Genomic DNA, 19,763 nt, shown 5'->3' on the forward strand with positions numbered 1-19,763 from the left:
TAGGGAATGTTGCAGTTTTTGGGAGGTGAGTGCTTGATTTGTAGGATTATAGAGCTGTTTGGGTTCGACAGGGCCTTTAAAGGCTGAACGAACAGGGACGTTTCCCACTAGACCAGTTTGTTCACAGCCCTTGTCCAATATGACCTTGAATGTTCCCTGGAACCTCTCTGGGCAACCTGGCCCAGGGTTTTACCATTTTCACCATATGAAATGTCTGAATTCACCCTTTTAGTTTAAAGCCACTTCCCCTTGTACTATTGCTGCAGTCCCTACTTAAAAGTCTGTCCCCAGGTTTAAGTCCTCTTTAGGTATCGAAAGGCCACAATGAGATCCCCCCAGAGCCTTCTCCAGGCTGAACAACCCCCATTCCCTCAGCCTGTCTCCATAGCAGAGCTGTTCCAGCCCTCTGAGCACTGGGGTGTTCCTCATGCTGGGTGTTAATTCCCAGGGTTTCCCAGCGCCTTGGATGGTTGCAGTCAGTCTCACACCAAGCGCGTGTTCACTGTTCCTGTTCAGGGATGGTGATGTCTGTGCTCTGAGGCCTCCAGAACATCTGCTTGTTGTTCATTCACTATTCTTGTGGAGTTCTTGACCATCTTTGCTCTGTGGTAATCTTTGGTGTGACAAATTTTGTATCCTGAGAGCTTAAAATCTGAGCTGCTGCACAGTGATGAGAAACCTTTAGCAGAAACCAGCCAAGTGAACATGGGAGTTGAGCTGTATCTCTTGCCTCAGAGAAGATCCTCACTAATCTTCCCCCAGAGGGTGCTGGGCACTGCCCAGGCTCCCCAGGGAATGGTCCCAGCCCCGAGGCTGCCAGAGCTGCAGGAGCGCTGGGACAGCGCTGCCAGGGGTGCCCAGGGTGGGGCTGTTGGGGTGTCTGTGCAGGGCAGGAGTTGGACTCAATGATCCTTTGTGGTTCCTTCCAACTCAGGAGATTCTGTGGACATTGGAGAGGGTGTAAAGGGGGAAATGTTCACTTTGTGAACAAAGTCATTGTGTTCCTTCTCCCAGACAAAAAGGCAAATACAAATGACCATAAATTACAACTTTTCAAATGTGAGCTCCCTGGAGCTGTGTGTAATGACACCTACACGTGTCCGTGACTGGTGCCCCTATTTGATATCTGAGGGACTGTGAGCGTGGCATAGCCTGTGATGAGGGCTGTGAACACACTGCAGCCAATCTGTAATGCAGCAGCAGCCACTGGGAAAACCCCATTTTTGCAATCATCAAGCCAGAACTGGTGGAATTGTAAAGGTTATAGATTTTTTGTGTCACATAATTTGTAAACCATTTCCCACTTCTGCAGTTCCGTACAGCACGAATCTTTTTAAAGGAATTTGAAGGGACCTAAAGGATTTGAACAGTTTCATTCTTACTGGTTTTCTTGGTTCAGGTAATATTGTAGCTTGGAGCACATTAGAACAAGCTTTTAAAATGCCCACGGGGTGTGTAACAGCCATTCTGGCACCTGTGGAGTGCTCAGAACCTGGGCTTTGCTAGGAAATTAGCAGAAGGACAAAAAGCCCTGTCCAGCAGCACAACTTCTGCCTCCAGGATGGTGGGGAGACCAGTAACCTGAAGGAGGTTGGGCAGAACAACCTTCTGAGGTCACAAGATAGAATTATTTAAAGGGATTATTCAATGTTTTTGACTTGTTTCCTGTTAATTTGGGGGTGTTTGGGATATTCCATTCTGCCCCTTTTTTCTGCTGCTGAAGGTTTTCCCGGGAATCCTGCTCCTCTGGGTGAGGAGGCTGCCTTTGAGAGGACAGATGTTCTGCAGGACAGGTGTTCTGACATTTTTGTCTTGTTTTACAGAGAAAATGGGCTGGCCTTTCCATCGGACAGGAGATCGATGGTGAGTGGACCAGCAGAGGGATTGTGATGTGTTTATAAAGCTGAATTCATGTTTCTATCCTGAGGGGAAACTGAATTGGGAACTCTCAGATCTCCAGCCCTTCTCCAGGTGATGTGAGGCCCTTGTTAGTGAAGGAACTGCTCTCCTCTCTGCAGCCTTTCTGCATTTAATGTTTTCCAGACCTGGAGGACTTTTGGCAGTTTCTCCAGACACCTGTTGGTATCTCAGCCTGGCTCTGTGTCCACATATCAGTGTCCACATGCAGATATGAACATTGAACATGTCCTGGACAGCCTGTTCCTGGGTCTCTGGAGAACACTCCCACTAACTCTTGTCCTTGGGGAACTTCTTGGCATCAGCACTGGAATAAATAAGGACATTTTAGTGCCAGGAGCTGCCAGGAGCAGCAGTGTTCCCTGCAGTGCTGAGCTCTGGGAGCAGCACTGGTGTTTGCACCGATAACTGACCAGAACATTCTGCAGCCAGGTGAGGGGCTGAGGTGAATTTCCTATTTCACGTCTTCCTCGAGCCTTGGCCAATGTTTGGAGGAGACCAGTTGGCTCTTTTGTGACTTGGTGCTGTATGTCACTGTTCCCTCTGCTTTGGATCACTGTCAGCTCCAGGTGCAGCTGGTCTGTAGCTGCTGGAATGTTGACCAGACTCCTGGCAGCAGCTTCTTACAGGAGGGTCTCTGTGTTCTTTGTTACAGCAGGTCCAGGTAATGGATCAGGTTTGTTCTTTGGACCATCAGAAGTCACCTCTGTGCTCCTGGGGAGGGCAGCTCATCCTCTCCCTTGCTGTGACCTGCTCTGTGCTTGGCTGGCTCGTGCTCTCTGCACTGGAGCACGCTGCTCATGAGGCCGCTGCTTTGCCTCTGGAGCTGCTTCCAGTGATTCCAGGGAATTCAATTCCTCCTTGGGGATTGTGGGCAGAGCTGATGGCTGCATCCTGTGTCAGAATGAGGAGGACTGAGCCTGGGAAGCGGTGCAGCTGTGGGTGTGAGGTGCTCCTGGGGAGGCTCCCTTCTGGCTGTTTGTTTTCCCAGCGCCTGTGGTCTCTGCAGGTCCATGAGCATGGATCAGTACTCAGATGTGAAGTCTGCTGTGTTTGTAGGGACAGGCTGGAGTGGGTGTCTCTGCCTCTCTGCACAACTGGATATTTCACAGACCTTGCTTGAAAGCCAGGATTTTAACCTGGACACTGAGGGCAGACCTTCCTACTCCATACAATGACCTGGAAGGAGCTTGGTCTCTTCTCCCGGGGAACAAGGGACAGGATGAAAGGAAACAGCCTCAAGTTGTGCCAGAGGAGGTGCAGGTTGGATATTAGGGAAAATTTCTTCACAGAATGGGTTGTAAAGGCTTGGAACAGGCTGCCCAGGGCAGTGGTGGAGTCACCATCCCTGGAAATATTCGAAGAACCAGTGGATGTGGTACTTGAGGACATGGTTTAGTGGTGACCATGGTGGTGGTGCTGGGTTGATGGTTGGACTTGGTGATCTTTGGGGCCTTTTCCAACCTTGGTGATTCTGTTAACCTGTGACTTTTTTGCTAGCTGGTCTTGTTTTAACTGAAAAATGACCTATAATGGGGGGAGACCCATAAATTAATTTGTTTCTCACCCTTGTTTGCCTGCTGATCATGTGCCAACTCACTTATAGATCAGTACTCAGGTCTTTTGGGGAAAGAAGCACCAATATTCTGTGTGATCAGCTCTTAGAGCAGTCTGTGGCTGTCCTTGTCCTGGGCTTTACTGTAAACCTCCCAGCTACGTGGGAGCCTGTGTTAACAAAAATAATGCAGTGATTCTGTGCAGAGTGACTAAATGTCATCTGACTCCCTGCTGGGTGGAAGGGATTTGTAAAGGCATTCTGCAGGTAGGGAGAAGTGCTCACAAACGCAGTGATTTACCGGGGTTCGTGCTTTGTCCTGGTCCCCTGATAATGTGGAAGCTGCATTTTAAATATCAGCTGTAACTGCAGCCCACTGTGGAGCAGTGATGTGAGTCCTGCTGAGCCCCTGATGATACACTAAGGGTTTTCCATGTGAGTGGTTTTCCTGGTGGGAAGGGAGAGTGCCCTGGGTGGATGTGTCTGTCCTGCCTTAATGCAGCTCAGCTGCACCAGCTCCGTGTTCCATTACAGATGCACAACTGGAGCCAGGCGGGCTGTCTCAGGTGCCTTCCCATCCCAGGGAGGTCCCTGCTGCCCTCCTGGAGCAAGGAGGTTCCTGCTGCGTTCCTGGCCTCTCTCTGGGACATTCCAGGCTCTTGGAGCTGGTGCTGTGCACTGCTGGCTGGGCTGCAGCCCCACGCTGGGGGTTCCCCTCTGTCCTGGATGTAAGAGCTGCTCGTGTGCAGCTGACACCTCAGGCCTGTGATGTGACCAAATCCAGACACTGATATTGCAGAAGCTTTTATTTGACAAAGCCGTGAGGTTCAGCAAGAAAAAGGAAACTGCCCAGAGGTGACCTGTAAGGTGAGAGGAGCTCCTGGTGTTTGCTTGCAAGACCAAAGGGATAACCCTGCTGCCACATCCCTTTTGAAAGAACTGGCAGTAGATCAGGAAGTAGTTTGGAGTTTTCATCTTCATCCCTGTTTCCTGGAAGATCTGTCCTTGGCAGCTCATCCCAGGAAGGATGTTTGGTGTGTGTGCTGTGTCTTCTGGTAACTCCTTCAGCAAGAGACAGGCTCTCCTTGGTCCCTTCACGTGAACAAGTCCTGCAGCAGACCATGCTGGGGGCTTGTTCTGCCCTCACACCTTCTCAGCATCTGCAGGTTTATTCTGGAACAGTTCTGCTGCCAAGGGCTGGACAGGAAATCACAGATTGAGTGGAGCACCTTCCCCACATTCCCCTCCTGCTGCTTCATCCTTAGCCATGACCTCTGTAGCAGAGCAGAGCAAACCTTTAATGTTCCTCAGTCTTCTGGAGAGTCACTGGCTTCTGCTGCAGCCTGGTTTGTGCACTGCTGGGCCTGCCTGTTTGTGGGGTCCTGCCCTCTGGTCCCCCATGCTGAGCAGTGTCCCTGGAGTTGTGGATTTTGTTGCTCTTCCCTTTCCATCCTCTTCCCCTCTTTCCACTCCTGTTTCTGACGTGCTGTACCTGTGGGATCAGGTTGGCAGTGACTGTTCAGTGCCTTCCCTGCCCCTTGGCTTTCTGTTCAGGTGATTCTGCATCACTGAAGGTAACCTGGAAATGTCAGGATAGGCCCAAGGGCACCTCTGGGGTGGGGGCTGTTTCCTCAGTGTCAGGGATGAGGGGCAGTTGATGATGTGCTTTGTTTTGGGCTGACAGATTGCATTGCTGCACTTGAATGTGCAGTAATTCACTTTCTGCTGCCTCACCTGGAGAAAAGCTTGGCAGCCTGCTGCCACAGAAGACCAGTGATGGCCTCTTGTCACTGCTTTTGGGCAAGACTACCCTTAATGCTGCTTTTGGGCTTCCCAGAGATGTGTCCAAACCCTTGGGTGGAGATACAGATGCGTGGGACCACAGCATGTCTGGATTTGCTTTCATTGTCCTCATCCCCCAAAGTCTGTGTGGTGTTTTAAAGGTTTATTAAGAGTTTTTATAGCAATGCAGGGATTTTCAGTGGAAAATCTCCTGTATTTTTTACCTTGTAGTTGAACATGGATATAAGAGAAATAAGGGTCTCTATCAGAAATAATATATTCAGTTTTACTCACTCTCAAGGGAAGGATGTGTATTGCCAGACGTGTTTCATACACTGTGGGGACCTTGCTGTCCTGAAGTGTGCTGTTTCTTGTTTTTTCCCACAGTTTCACTGTACACTTTCGACAAGACCAAGCAGTGCATTGGCACCATGACCATCGAGATTGACTTCCTGCAGAAGAAGAACATCGACTCCAACCCCTACGACACAGATAAGATGGCTGCAGAGTTCATCCAGCAGTTCAACAGCCAGGCCTTCTCCGTGGGCCAGCAGGTGGGCTTTGCTCTGGGGCTTTGAGGCTGAACTGGGCTAAAACACCACGTGTGGGCTTGAGAGGGACATCTGAGGGTGCCAAGGGCTCTGCAAAGGCCGGGTCAGGGGCAGGAATTGTTCTTTGTGTGAAGGGTGTCTTAGTGAAAAGTCAAACCATTGTGATCTGAGAGCATGGGCAGAGGGGTTTAGAATCTGCCCTATCCTAAATCTGTGAGGAAAATCCCAGGGCTTGGGAGAGCTCAGGTCTCTCTTCATTGTGGCCTGGTTGGATGTGGGCATGGCAACTCCTGGAATCTTTTGGGGAGTCACTTTTGCCTCCTTCTCTATAAGATCAAGACAAACACCTTTGATTAATTCTCAGTGGCACCTCCCAAGTACAGGGTATTTTCTTGTTCTAGAAGTGTCCAAGGCCAGGTTGGATGGGGCTGGGAGCAGCCTGGTGTGGTGGAAGGTGTCCCTGCCCATGGCAGAGGTGGAACCTGATGAGCTTTAGGGTCCTTTCCAACCCAAACTGTTCTGGGATTCTCTGATTTATTGCTACTGTATGGACTTAAATAGTGAAACAGGGATGAAGTATTTTCCTTGGGGACCTTGGAAAGCTGATGTCCCTGTGATTGAGCCTGCAGAGGTCTGCAGCACATGGGCTTCAGCCCCTGCAAAGCCCTGTGTGATAACCTCTGCTTTGCCTTGTTCTCAAAACAGGTGGAGGGTGGTCTCTCACAGTATTTACAACTTGCAGGGTCTGAATCTTAAGGCAGTTGGAAATACAAACTCAAGGAAAGGAATTGTGCAGACCCAGCTTGGTTTTCTGTGGATTGGACCCTACCTCTCGTTGCATTCATTCTCTCTCTCGTTAGCACTATTCCTAAAGTGTCCTTGTCAAACTGAAATGCAGAAGGTCTGAAAGTTTTGAGCTAAATTGTTCTCTATGACTAGCACCAATTATTGAAGTGAGAGGAAAATGTCATGAGATGATACAGAACATTGAGCTGGGGAGAAGGGGGAGGGGAAATTGGTGCTTTTCTTGGAAGGAAATTTTTTCTTTGAGTTTCTTCAGCTGACTTCATGTTCTGCAACTTTAGGTCTGTTACTTTTACATTGGGGCAGGGAAAGCACAAGGTCAGCACCCCAGAGCTTTACAGGGAAAAAACTCCAGGGGAGTTGCTGGGTGGTTAACTCAGTCTTCAGGCCTCTTTTCCTTCAAATCTTAGAAGTCTTGTCAGAATCCTTTTTAGCTTTTTTTAATGAGATGTTTTTTCCTCTTTCCACAGCTGGTGTTCAGCTTTAATGACAAGCTTTTTGGGCTGTTGGTGAAGGACATGGAAGCCATGGACCCCAGCATTCTCAAAGGGGAGTCTGGAACAAGCAAAAAGCAGAAGGTGGGCTCCCAGGAACTCCTGTCCATTCCTTGGGGACTGCAGAGCTTCAAGTCTTGACCAGATCATGTACCAGGAGCAGTTTAGGTGTTCTGCCTTTGGAGGAGTCACACATCTGGCTCATCTGGCTGTGTCTGCTGTGTCAGAGAAGACAAAGAGCATCGTTTGCAGTTCAGTGCAGTCTCCACTAAACTACAGAGCTGGGGAGGATGCAAGGAGTAGCTTTTGATCTCTAAGTACTAATTCATGGAAACTGCCTCTCTTGAGCTTTTTTGTCTTCCAGATATGTCCAGTTTTGACTTTCCCTTCTGTAGAAAGGACATGATTTTATTTTCTCCTTTACTTGCTAGATGTTGCTGAAATAAAATACTTGGGTTTGAACTACACCAGTAACTTTTAAAAGCCAGGTTGTTGTACCTGGTGAGCTTCTGCATTCAATGATGTTTGTTTTAGAGGAGGGGTTGGTATTTTTCATTCTTCACAGTGACTTTTGAAGTAGAGCTTTTGCTGCTTTTTCCTGCCTTCTGAGATGTGCTTGGGGCACATCTGGAGCAATCTGAAGCTGAGTCTGATAGTAATTAATGTAATTATTTCTTTGCCTTCCCTTTGCAGATCGAGGTTGGTTTGGTTCTCGGAAACAGTCAAGTTGCCTTTGAGAAAGCTGAGAACTCCTCTCTCAATCTGATTGGTGAGTTCCTGCACCCAAACAGAGAAATAATGCTTGAGATCTGCTGCTTTTCAGGCCTGGGAGACTTCATTGCCTCAAGGTTGTTTCTTTTTTTCTTCACTCCCAGGCTTAGATTAGCAAGGCCAAATGGACCAGCAGACAGCAGCTGGTTGAAATATTTTAACTCTTCAAACATCAGAGAATGATGTTTTCAGAGACAGTAACAAGCCAACAGCTCTCCCATTAAATTTAATTAAAAGAGAAGAGATTAGGAAATGGAGAGCTTTTCTAAATGTGTAGTCAGAATGTCAAAGTCCTGCTCTTGGGAAGGCCATGGGAGCTGCAGAACAGCACAGGGGGCACTGTGTGTGTAACTGCTCACACGAGTTTGTTCGCACAACTGGGAACTTTGATTTGAAGAGACACTTTCTGAAACCTCAACAAAATAAATCTCTATGTACAATATCACACTTGGCTATCAACGAAATTGGGGAATAATTGGCGTGTCCTCCACACATTCCTTTGGAAAGAAAGTGGTGTGGGGGTCGGGCTGGATCTGGAGTGTTCCCACAGAGCCACCAGTTTGAATGGTGGGACCTGGGCCCCAGAGTGGGCACTGAGGCCCTTCCCTGCAGTGGCTCTGTGTGCCCTGGGACTGTGGGGGCTTCCTGGGGAGCAGGGACTGTGCTGAATTCTGGGGATCAGGGACACCTGCTATTCCTTTGGCTGTTCCTTTGCTTACCAGTGGGATGAGGTGGGTGACTCTTTCCAAGCTCCAGCTGCAGATCCTTCCCTTGCTGGTGGTGTGGCTCTGGCTGTTCTTTCCTGCCTGTGATTCAAGGCTGAACAGACACTTTTATTTTTCTTTTTTCTTGTTTCTCTTCCCTGTTTTGTTCCTTCCTCCCAGAGTCCATGAGCTAAGGAAGCTCCTCCTTTTGCTGCTGCTCTTGCACAGATCAGGAGTGGCTGGGGCAGCTGCTGGGTGGGGGCTCAGGGAGCCACGAGGTTTATTTTTGCGGGAGGCTTCAAAGCCCAGCTCTGCTTGGCTGGGAGTGCTCAGTGCTGTGAGTACTTCTTACAGGAAAAAACCATCTGAGGGTAGCAGCCACTTAGGAAAGGAGAATTCAGCTCATGCAGCACTGCAGGAGCTTGTGGCAGGGGCTGAGGTCTGGTGCTGCCCTGTAGGGCCACATTCCCTCCCGTGTGGGGCTGGGTCTTTGTGCCACAGTCACTCCAGAGAGAGGGAAGATGTGAGGCTGTTGTGTAACCACACCTTGCACCTCATCAGAGTTTTGATCTGAACACTCAGCCTGTGCTGAAACCCCAACACAGTTCTGTAGGCTGGGTTGTAGATGGCTGTAATTAAGCATCTTAATGAGGATACAGCTGTTAATAGCACCAAATGAAACTTGCAGGGGCAGGGCAGTGAGTTCCCAGCTGTGACTGGGGGATTACACCCGTTCAGGACAGCTGGGGGTGTGTTAAATAACCCTGCTCACTGAGTCACAGCAGCAGGGGGATTGTACCTGGTTAATATTCAGAGTCATACAATGACCTGTGATCTCCCTCCTGGCACGTGTGGGTGTGAGGAGTGGTCCTGTGGGAGAGCTGGTGGGTTGGGAATAGGGGCCCTTCCCCAGGATTTGGTTTCATTGTCTGCAGATAAGACAAAAGAGCTTCTTGTGCCTCGATTTACTTCTGTCAAATTGGTACTTCATTTAATCTCCTCATTGATCTGAGGCAGAGCTGCTTAATGTGCTTTGTTGTCTCTGGGGAATTGTAAAGTTCTGAATAATTGAATTGTGAGAGAGGAGATGAAAGTGAAGTGAGTGTCACTGAGCTCTGCCTTCAGTAAAGGGCCTGCATTGTTTCAATGGAGAAGAATTGTAATAATTTTTTTTAAAAGCCAATTCTGTTTCTTCTGTTTAGCATAAAATTGTGTTATGAAACCAGTGGATGAGGTTTTAATCCAAGCTGCAAGAATTTTACCGTGCTGAGGTGCAGCCAGAAGGGGGGAGTGTAGGCCAAGCTCTGTGGGAGCAGGAACAGCCCTGGCTGAGGGGTCTGACCTAAAAGCTGGAGTGCAGCACTGGGATGATAAACACAGGGGAATTGTGGATTCCCTGCAGGGCTGTAGGCGCTCCGTGTCCCAGGTGCTGCTGGGCTGTCCCTGGCGTGTTACCCAGAGGCACGTTCCTGTTTGTTTGTTTTGCTGCCCTTGGAATTGAAATATTGATTCCAGATGTGTTTAGACCAGCATTAAAGAGTCTGGTTGAGCTCACACAGAGCTGCTGTTTGCTGTGCTTCCTGGACTCTTGGTGCTCATTCATTATCTGGCTGAACTTGAAGCACCTCTTAGAAGAGCTTGTGGAACAGAGCAGCAAAATGCACACTTGTTGTTTGCAGGATTGGGTATTGGGAAGAAATTCCTCCCTGGGAGGGTGGGCAGGCCCTGGCACAGGGTGCCCAGAGCAGCTGGGGCTGCCCCTGGATCCCTGGCAGTGTCCAAGGCCAGGCTGGACATTGGGGCTGGGAGCAGCCTGGGACAGTGGGAGGTGTCCCTGTCCATGGCAGGGGGTGGCACTGGGTGACCTTCACCACAGGAGCCTGTGGCTCTGTAATCTCTGTGGTTCTGTGGTGTTCTAGGATGGGAATGGCCCCCACTGGGGAAACCATTAAGGGGCAACCCTTAAAGCACTGGAATTCTAAGGAAACATCCTATTTCTGCAGGAGTTAAAGATACTTGTCAGTGCCTTTGCTTTTTCCCTGGGTTGTCAGATCTCTGTGTGTTTCCCTGGTAGCTGAGGATGCTGGAAGCCCTGTGGAAGGTTGATCTAACTGACAGAAGTGCTTGTTTGTAGGCTCCCTTGAATAAACCCAAGGTGAGACTCCGTGGATTTGCCAGCATCCTTCCAGGAGCATTTGTGTTTGTCTTCTGCTTCCTGAACACTCTGAGTACTTCCAAGCTCCTCTGCAGAGGGAGTGAGGAGCTCTGTGAGGCTGTAACGCCAGTGGCTTGTCAGCAACAGGGAAAGGAGGTGGTTAAAGGGCTGCAAACCTGTGCTCAGGGGTCTGGCTGCACTTGGAGTGCCTCTGGAAGAGGTTATGGAACAGACAGGGAACCGTGGTGGTTTGCCAGGGCTAGCCTTTGTTCTTCTGAGTTGTAAAGTAATTATTTCGTGTAACTTTCCTGCAAATTGCTCCAGTATCTGGGGACCAAGAGTAGTGAGTGTGCTGTTCCTTTCCAAAGGATTCTGGAAAAGGTCTGGAGAGGTGCTGATCTTTGAACCTGAGGTCTGTACAGAAGGAATCAACAGAAACTATAATAAACCATTAAATTAGAGTATACCTTAATGAAAGTGATACACTGGGAAGGGGCAGCCTGTCTTGTCTAAGGGCAGTCCTGCCTCATGATCCCACTGGAGTTCATTACAGGAATCAGAAAGCACTGGCACAGGGGCTGACGTGGGCTGGTGGTTTGTCAAAGCTCCTCCAGCAAAGTTCTTTGTCAAAGTTTCTTAAAAAAGAATCAAAACAGATCGATGAGAGAGAAGGTCCTTGCATGAGTCAGTGAGGGATGAAAGGGAAGGAGGAAATAGCTGATGTCAGTGGAGTTCAGTGGGAATCTCCTCTGGGCCTTTGCTGCTCGCTGTAATTACTGAATAAACGGGGAAAAGCCGGAGCAATGAGGTGCCCAAGCTGGCTCTGGCTGAGCTCAGTGACTGAGGCAGGAAATGGCAGAGGAGATTCAATACAAGTAACTGTGAATGATGTGTGGGAGGAAGAGCTCTCCTGACCTCAGTAAAACTGATGGCTGTGGTGGGCCCAGATCCCAGGTAGGATCAAGGGAATGCTGGACCCAGCTCGTGCAGCCTGGGCCCTGTTAGGAATTGATAAACGTGGCTGTTAAGAGTGATCACATATTGTTATAGAGGGATATGAACAAAGCAGAGCATCCATCATTCTGTGCCTGTACTGAAGGTACAACCAAGCTGCAGCACCTGCAGGTCCATCTGCCCATCAGAGGGTGTGGGAGGAAGAGAGAAGACAGAGAGGAACAAGGGCTCCAGTGTGGAGCTGCTGCTGTGCAAGGAAGAACAGGTGGGGCCTGGAAAAGGCAGGACTGAGGAGGATGCAGGACAAACCTGTTCTCATCCCAGGTGGCCTGGAAAAGGGTGGATGCTGGTTCTGGGAGCAGCCATGGGAACTGGGTGCTGAGGGCACTCTTGGTGCTGGGGTTACGTGGGTCCAGGGGCACCTGGGTGAATCTGTGGCAGAGAAATCTACTGTGGATTCTTCAGTACAGGGGAGCAGCAGCTGGCTGGAGAAACCCCTGAAATGGGCTGTTGGAAGGCTGGGAAAATCAGTTACTAAGCTGTGTCTCTGGTGTCCTGTCCTCGTGTCCTTGTCACAGTGTGTCCTCCTGGCCAACATTTGGAACTGAGCACGGAGTTCATGGGCTGGGGTCTGACCTGCAGAGCTGTTCTGGTGTCTGTGTGTGCTGGGATTCTGCTGGGCTGTGTTTGAAACCTTTTCTTGGGTTTTGCAGGTAAATCAAAGACCAAGGAGAACCGGCAGTCAATCATCAACCCAGACTGGAATTTTGAGAAAATGGGCATTGGAGGCCTGGACAAAGAATTCTCAGATATTTTCCGAAGAGCTTTTGCTTCCCGGGTTTTCCCACCTGAAATTGTGGAGCAAATGGGTGAGTGTAACCTGGAGAAGTGTGGCTGGGCCACAGGGTGCAGGCCTGGCCCTGGCATGTGAGGGCTGGACACAGCTGACACCCTTGTGGTGCTGCAGTTTCTGGGGGATCCAACAGAGTCTCCTCTTCCCCTGGTGCTCCCAAATGTATTTTGAACTCTTGTCACTTGGTTGGGGAAGGGGGACAAATCCAACAGAAACACTCAACCCTGCACATGGAATGTCTGAAGGAATGGGACACGTGGTTTAACTGGATACTGTTCTGGTGGTGCTGAAACTGGGGCTCTGAGCAGCCTGGTCTGGTGGAAGGTGTCCCTGCTCATGGCAGGGGGTTGGAATGAGATGAGCTTTAAGGCCCCTTCCAACCCAAACCATTCCATGATTCTGTGAAACGCTCCCTCCTTGAATGCTTCATTTACCCCTAGCAGTGACACTGCTCCTCTTCCTGACTGCCTGGCCATGATCGGTCCATACAGCTCAGAGGAAATTCTGTCTTAATGCTCCTGCCATCATCTCTTTTACCTCCCAGTTCTCCTGGCAGCTGCACCATGAGCCCTGTCCTCCCCCAGCCCGAGCCCAGTAAACCCAGCATAGGGTATGAGTTCTGCTGGTCAGGTTGGAAATGCTGGGGAGGATGCACAGGCCGTGGCACGTCCTGGAGTCTGGGAAATAAAAGCACAGATCCTAAATATAACTTCTCTTTTTGGGTCGAGGGAAGGAAAGGCAATCCTAGTACTTGGTAAACATGTGCTGGCAGGCAGATAAATGGTGCAGGGTTTAATTTTTAGTAAGCAGTGTGCAGCTGCAGGTGTCTGATTCTGTCACAGAACGTGGCTGGGGATGTTCTGGCTGCTCCTTGTTCTCGGAATATAATCTCTGTGGGTTCATATTTGAACTTGAAATCCATAGCTGTATAATTTCTGTATGTTTATGTTTCTGATCCACCTTCCCTCTCCCCACAAATGAAGCAATCAAGATTTTGATTACAAAACAGATTTCCATCAGGAGATACATCCTGTTTGTGCGGGGGTGTGTGGAGCGTGTCTGCTTCCAGGGCCTGTGCAATTGATGCAAAGTAAACTTCCCTGGGATGTGCCTTCAGTCTTGTCTTGGGGACTTGGACACGTATGGAGGAACTGTGGAGAAACCCCAGGGCTGGCTCCAGCCTGTGCCTGATTCTCTCTCTCCTGCCTTTCAATTCCTGTTGATCTGAGAGCTGAGGCCTTTTGGGGGGATGCTCTTGGGTCCTGTGGGTTTTGTGGCTGTGAGCGAGGTACAGCTTCTCTGCTTCTGCTCGGGAACATAAAATGCTTAAATTTGTTAAATATTTAACTGCTCTGCAGAGAGGAGAAGTCAGAGAAATGGTGCTGGCTGTGGAAAGAACAGCTTTTACCCAGAGGCACTGGTGTCCAGCTCAGCACTGTTGCTGACAGCCAGCCTCTTGTACTTGAAATATTTTTACCTTTTGAAGCAGCTATTGTGTGTATTCATGAAATCTTCCCGTGGAGACAGGCTGGGAGAGCTGGGGCTGTTCAGCCTGGAGAAGAGAAGGCTCTGGGAAGATCTTAGAGCCCCTTCCAGTGCCTAAGGGGGCTTTTATAAAACAGAGGAGAATGATTTTTTTACATGGACAGATAATGATAGAACAAGAATGGGAATGGTTTTAAACTAAAAGAGGAGAGATTTGGGTTAGATAGCAGGAAGAAATTCTTCCCTGGGAGGGTGGGGAGGCCCTGGCACAGGGTGCCCAGAGAAGCTGTAGCTGCCCCTGGATCCCTGGCAGTGTCCCAGGCCAGATTGGATGGGGTTTGGGGAAACTTGGGGACAGTGGGAGGTGTCCCTGCCCATGGCAGGGGTGGCACTGGGTGGGCTTTGAGATTCCTTCCAACCCAAACATGGTTCTCTGATTCTGTGGCTGCAGTACAGAGTCCTTGGCTGTTACCACATGTGAAGGTAAAAGATAATTGGTGTTGCTTAATAAAGAAAGACAAAGATTCTGTGAAGGACCAGTGGTATTTGGATTAGCTTGGGCAATGAATTAAAGGTGTGCCCCATTAAATTGCATTAAATATAAATACCCTTACTGTGCATGTTTACACCCAGGCTGCACACAGAGACATTTTTCAAGGAAGAAGTTGGGCTGGGAGCAAGTGCTCCCGAGCTCTGATTAACCCCAGGGCTAAAGAGCTTATCTGAAATTTGAAAAAACAAAAACTTTCTGACATTCATTTTCTTTGCCTTAGTTATAACTTGCTCTTAACTATATTTCAGATCTGAAATGTCAGTGTGACAGCTGTTCACCTTGGTGAATAATTTATTGGGAAAGGAAAAGAAGGAATTTGCTTGCTCCCTGGTGCTGCAGTGCTCACCCAGTTGAGTTCTTTGCCCAGTGCTCCCAGACTGCAGCTTCCACGCCAAACGCAATAAATATTTCTGTCCATAACTACACAGAGCCTCTACAGACCCTTCCAGCATTACTTGCAATTTGTGTGTGGTTTATCTAACTTCCAAGGAATGCTCTGGGTTTGGAGCACATAAATCAATGTTAGTTAACCATATCATCCAAAGGGGGAAATACTGCTCTGATGGTTCAAGCTTTGGTTTATCCAAGAGCAGAAATGTTTCATCAGCCCCAGCTGGGCACTAACCCTGCCTGAGTTCCCTCCTGGAAGGGGCAGTTGGCTTTTCCCATCTGTGGATGTCCCAGCCCTGCTGTGGTGGCTTTGGGCATGCATGGCTCTGTAGGGAGCTAATACAGTTGGAAGCAAAAAATACTATTAATAAAAACAGTTTATAGGGTCAGTATTCAGCTGGATCAGCTCCCTGGTTGGTGTGATGTGACACAGAATCCCAGACTGGTTTGGGTTGGAAGGGACCTTAAAGCCCCTCCAGTCCCACCCCCTGCCATGGGCAGGGACACCTTCCACTGTCCCAGGTTGGTCCAAACCCCATCCAGCCTGGCCTTGGGCACTGCCAGGGATGGGGCAGCCCCAGCTGCTCTGGGCACCCTGTGCCAGGGCCTGCCCACCCTCCCAGGGAAGGTTGACTAATGCCTGACTCCTGATAATCTTGTGGCTGCCAAATGGAATTAAATCCTCACCTGGATGAGGCTTGAGGAAGATCTGTGGAAACATTTTGGTGCCTCACTCGTAGGAATGACACTTCTGAGGAGGGAACTTCACACCTGGGGGCACTGGTGGAGGGAGATACCAGGCACGTTCTCCCTGAGGGACAGCCCTCCAAAGCCCTGTTTCCAGGGAATCCTCCTCCTTTCCAAGCCCTTTCAGGATGCCTGTGCCATCCAGCTGTGTCACTCTGGTCTGAAGGGAGTCTGGCTTTGGTTACTCTCTGCTGCAGTTCAGAGCAGCCTCTTGCTCCAGCTAAAGCTCTTCTGTTTATTTGACAAATGTTGTGTTTTCTTCCCATCCATGGTAAATGCTGGTTTTTCTGCTGAGACTTCAAATCCAGCTCATTCAGCACCTCGTGCTCTTGCCTAGAACAGTGTTCTCTCTTCTTGTTTTTTTTTCTTTCCCCCTCACTCCAACTGGTATTTAGTCACTTGGAGCAATGTTTTTGATATTTGGTGCCTGGAGCTGTAACTTGTAACAAAACTGTGAAGTCCCTTCTCAGACTTGAAAAGAAAACACTCCTGCTGACCTTCTTTTCCTTCACTTTGGTGTCCCCAAGCTTTGAAGCAGAGTCGTGACTTGCAGCAGGGAGGGGATTTCTCTAACTCCTGTGGCACATTATTTGTTGTAGAGGCCTCAAAGAGCAAATTCTGTATGGACACGTTGTTGTGGTTTAATAACAGATACAGAAATGTTTGGTGTTACAGGTCACGTTCCTTCTAAGACACTGAGATGGAACCCAAATTTCCCACCCTCTCCTGCTACCACAAATAAACTAAATCAGATTTTTTTGCAGGTGGTTTCTGTTTCCTGGGAACCATCTTAACCTGTGCTCTTGACCTGCCCTCTCGGGATCAGTTGGTCTCAGAGCTCTGTTATTTTGAAGTACAGCTCATGATGGAGGAGTGAAGTATCAACAGAAGACAAAGGGACCACTGAAATGAGCAGACACTCAGATTATTTTGTTCCTCAGATTCTGTCTGAAGTGGAGGCTTGTCTGTTAAGCTGCCTTAAAAAATTAATGCATTAATGTTCTCAAAGTACTCAGATACTGTAAGAGAAGAGTAATGATGGAAATGATCCAGCTGTTCTGAGAATAGGGTAATTTTAATGAAAAATCAATGTCAGGTATGTCTCACCTTACCTGGGGTGCAGGGAATGCCCGGCCCTGCTGGGCAGCGTGTCCCAGTGCTGGGTGCTGCTCTCAGCCTTTGCATCCAGTCTGGTCCTGTCTCTCCAGCATTCTCCAGGCCAGCTCTGGGATTCTGAGGCCATTTCCCATAACCTCTACGTCACTCATCATTATTTCTCCTCCCTTGGCCTCCCGTCCCTGCTCAGGACCGTGGTGACCCACCCCGGAATGGATCCATTCTGGATCAGCCGGCAGGCTCTGGCTGTGCCTCGCGGTCTGGGCCTGCCTGGAATCCTTGCTGGGATGATCTTTTGTGTTTTGCAACATGCAGTTCATTATTCCTCCCCAGTTTAGAAACTTGTGCATCAGGTTGCATAGATTTCAGATGAATTTGATCCTGCCTGTCAGTGTGTTTGTAGCTCTTGGCTTTGCAGTGTGCAGATTTAACTGGAGCATTCTGTTCTGTTCCATCTCCCAGGCACCACATGCCACTAAATTCAGGATGGATCATTTCTTGCTGTGCTTTAAAGTTTGTGGGGTTTAATCTACTTTTCATTCACCTCTAACTTCATTCAGGCTGTGCTTTTCCTGCATGTCTAGGAGGATGTCTAACACCTATTTATAGCTTCAGGAAAGTCTAAAGGTTCCTCTCTTGCTTTCTTTGTTTCCTCAAACTCTCTGTGTGGGACCCCCACGTTTACCTTGAGGGAAGTTGTCTCAGACTGATCTAATAAAGTTGTTCTGGCTACTTCTTGTATTTCTTGTTTTCTTCTACCTACTTAAAAAGACCAGAATTACGCCAGAATTTTCAATTTTCCAGCAATCAGGTTAGTGCTAGGTCTGTATCACACCATCAGAAAACAGCTGAGGTTGAAAGGGACCTCTCAATTTAGTACAACCCCACAGTTCCCTCCCTTTTCTGTTTATAACATCAGGGATGACATTCTCCATCTTCACCCACCCTGTTCAGGTTCTCACTGACTCTGAGATGATTTCATGCACCCTGAGTTCCCTTGGGTGAAGTCCATGTCCACGTGATCTGCTGCTATCCAACAGTTGTGGGCTCTTGTGTCCCTTGTTCTTTTTCTGCTTCTGTTTCCTGTTCCTGCCCGTTTGTCACTTCTATTGACATCAGCTGTCACATAGAATGTCAAATCTTCACTGGTGTAAAAAGGTATTTAACAGCTTGAACTCAGCATTTGCTGTTGTTAACTCTTCCTCCTTGCTGAGAATGGACCAGTGCTTTCCTGGTCTTCTCCTCCTGATGGGATTTAACACAAAGTGCTCTGCTCACCCTGAGGCACCTGGATCCGGGGCCAGCCAGGCTGAGTCTGGGCACTGAACTCTTCCTGCACACGTCTAAGGGCTCTGTGCCCTTCCTTTGGGGAGGACAGCGAAGAAGTCCCTGACATCTGTCACTTCTCTCCCCTTCTTAGAACCAGAGATTGACTTAGACCCCCCAGGTGTCCCCCAGGGATGGGGAAGGAAGTGAAGGAGCTGATGTGCAATTTGTTTGTGTGTTGGGTTGCTGGATGCAGCCTTTGTATCAAAAGGGATGCAGTAAAGCTGGAAAAGCTTCCGAGGAGGGCATCAGGGTGGTGAGAAAGGAAAGCTTCTGGACACAGAGGGAACTGCCTTGAAGGACTTCAGTCTTGGGAGGGGTGTGAGAGAGGGGGCTTCTAAATTCTTCTGCCAAAGAAATTGACTCCCTTTTAACACAGGGATGTGGAAATAGGAATGTGGCAGCTGGTTTGGAGGGAAGGGAAGGGGCTCTACACCAAACGTGCAGCAAGGGATTTCTGCAGGGATGGCCAGAGCCATCACTGTGTACTGGGAGGGCTTTGCTCCTGCTCTGGGTGGCTGCAGGGCTGTTGGTTGGTGGCACCACCATGGCCTGGCATCCCCAGTTTCTGTCCAGCTGGGAGCCCGGAGCTGTCCCCGTGCCCCAGGGTGTCCATACATGTTCACAAGGCAGGAAGTGATTCCCAAATGCCATTCCCAAATGCCAGTGTGTTGGCTTTCTAAGCAGGTGGAAATGATCCAGCTTTGTCCCAGAAAGTAGGGAATGCTGGTGGGATTTGTGTTACTGGCATCCAAGAGGGATGGGGCTGTGAACATCCTGGCTGTGCTCAGCCATCCCCCTGGCTTCCCACAGACCCTGCCTCTGGAATTAGGGATGTTTCTGCAGCTCTGTTAGGAGACTTTTACTCTTTGCTACTGTGCTGGCTCCCCTTAGTGCTTGGTTTTGTTTGTTTATACTCTTACCAAAATCCCTTTTCCTGAGTGTCCTGATTCTGTTTTTGTAGCCAAAGGCATTCCGTTGGGAGCGTCTCTCAAGCTGATTTATTTTCATTTCTAGCACATCCCCTCAGAAATGGATAAATGCCCTTGTCATAAATCTCATTATTGCCTCCTGATAGATGTGTGCACTGAACTCCTCAGAGCCAGTGGGATGTGGTGAGGAATCAGTTTCCAAAGGTCCATGGAGAACTTTACTTTGTTTTCTCTTTCCAGAGGCAAAGGATTTGACAAATCAAAACTCTGGCCATTGAGAAAATAAAAATTCGGTTCAGATGTGACCCTTTCCCTGCCCCAGCTGTGAATTCAGAGCAGACACCAGTTCCTTCAGTCTCACTCCGTGTTGGATTGTCAATCCCATGGGAGGATTAATGGGATGCTGGAGTAACTCTGGGCTTGCAGCATGAGAGGGAAATTCCACCCAGCTCTACTTTCAGGGAAATTTTGCCTGTGTGGCAGGTGAAGTCTGGGAACCCTGAACTTCTGTAACCTGCCCCAAGATGAATGTGCAGAGATAAACATCTCCCTGCTGTGCTGGGGCCTTACCATCTATGCAGGTTCCTGGTGGTGCATCTGAGTGATCCAATCACACCAGAATGCTTTGATTTTAATTAAAAGGGGAATTACACTCCCAAGTAGAAAATCCCTGG

At 49.0% G+C, this 19,763-nt stretch overlaps 1 protein-coding gene across 2 annotated transcripts in view; it reads left to right on the forward strand.

Moving 5' to 3' along the window:
* Positions 1–19,763, forward strand: part of NSF (N-ethylmaleimide sensitive factor, vesicle fusing ATPase) — a 61,428-nt gene that overhangs the window by 8,369 nt on the left and 33,296 nt on the right. For both annotated transcript variants that reach the window (XM_017744759.1, XM_008641655.2), the window contains exons 3-7: positions 1,824–1,863; positions 5,642–5,808; positions 7,080–7,187; positions 7,797–7,872; positions 12,401–12,556. In XM_017744759.1, coding sequence (XP_017600248.1) covers positions 1,824–1,863; positions 5,642–5,808; positions 7,080–7,187; positions 7,797–7,872; positions 12,401–12,556 — 547 coding nt within the window. The remainder of the gene's footprint in view (positions 1–1,823; positions 1,864–5,641; positions 5,809–7,079; positions 7,188–7,796; positions 7,873–12,400; positions 12,557–19,763) is intronic.

This window comes from Corvus brachyrhynchos, unplaced genomic scaffold, assembly GCF_000691975.1.
Source record: "Corvus brachyrhynchos isolate BGI_N302 unplaced genomic scaffold, ASM69197v1 scaffold479, whole genome shotgun sequence".
Lineage (NCBI taxonomy): Eukaryota > Metazoa > Chordata > Aves > Passeriformes > Corvidae > Corvus > Corvus brachyrhynchos.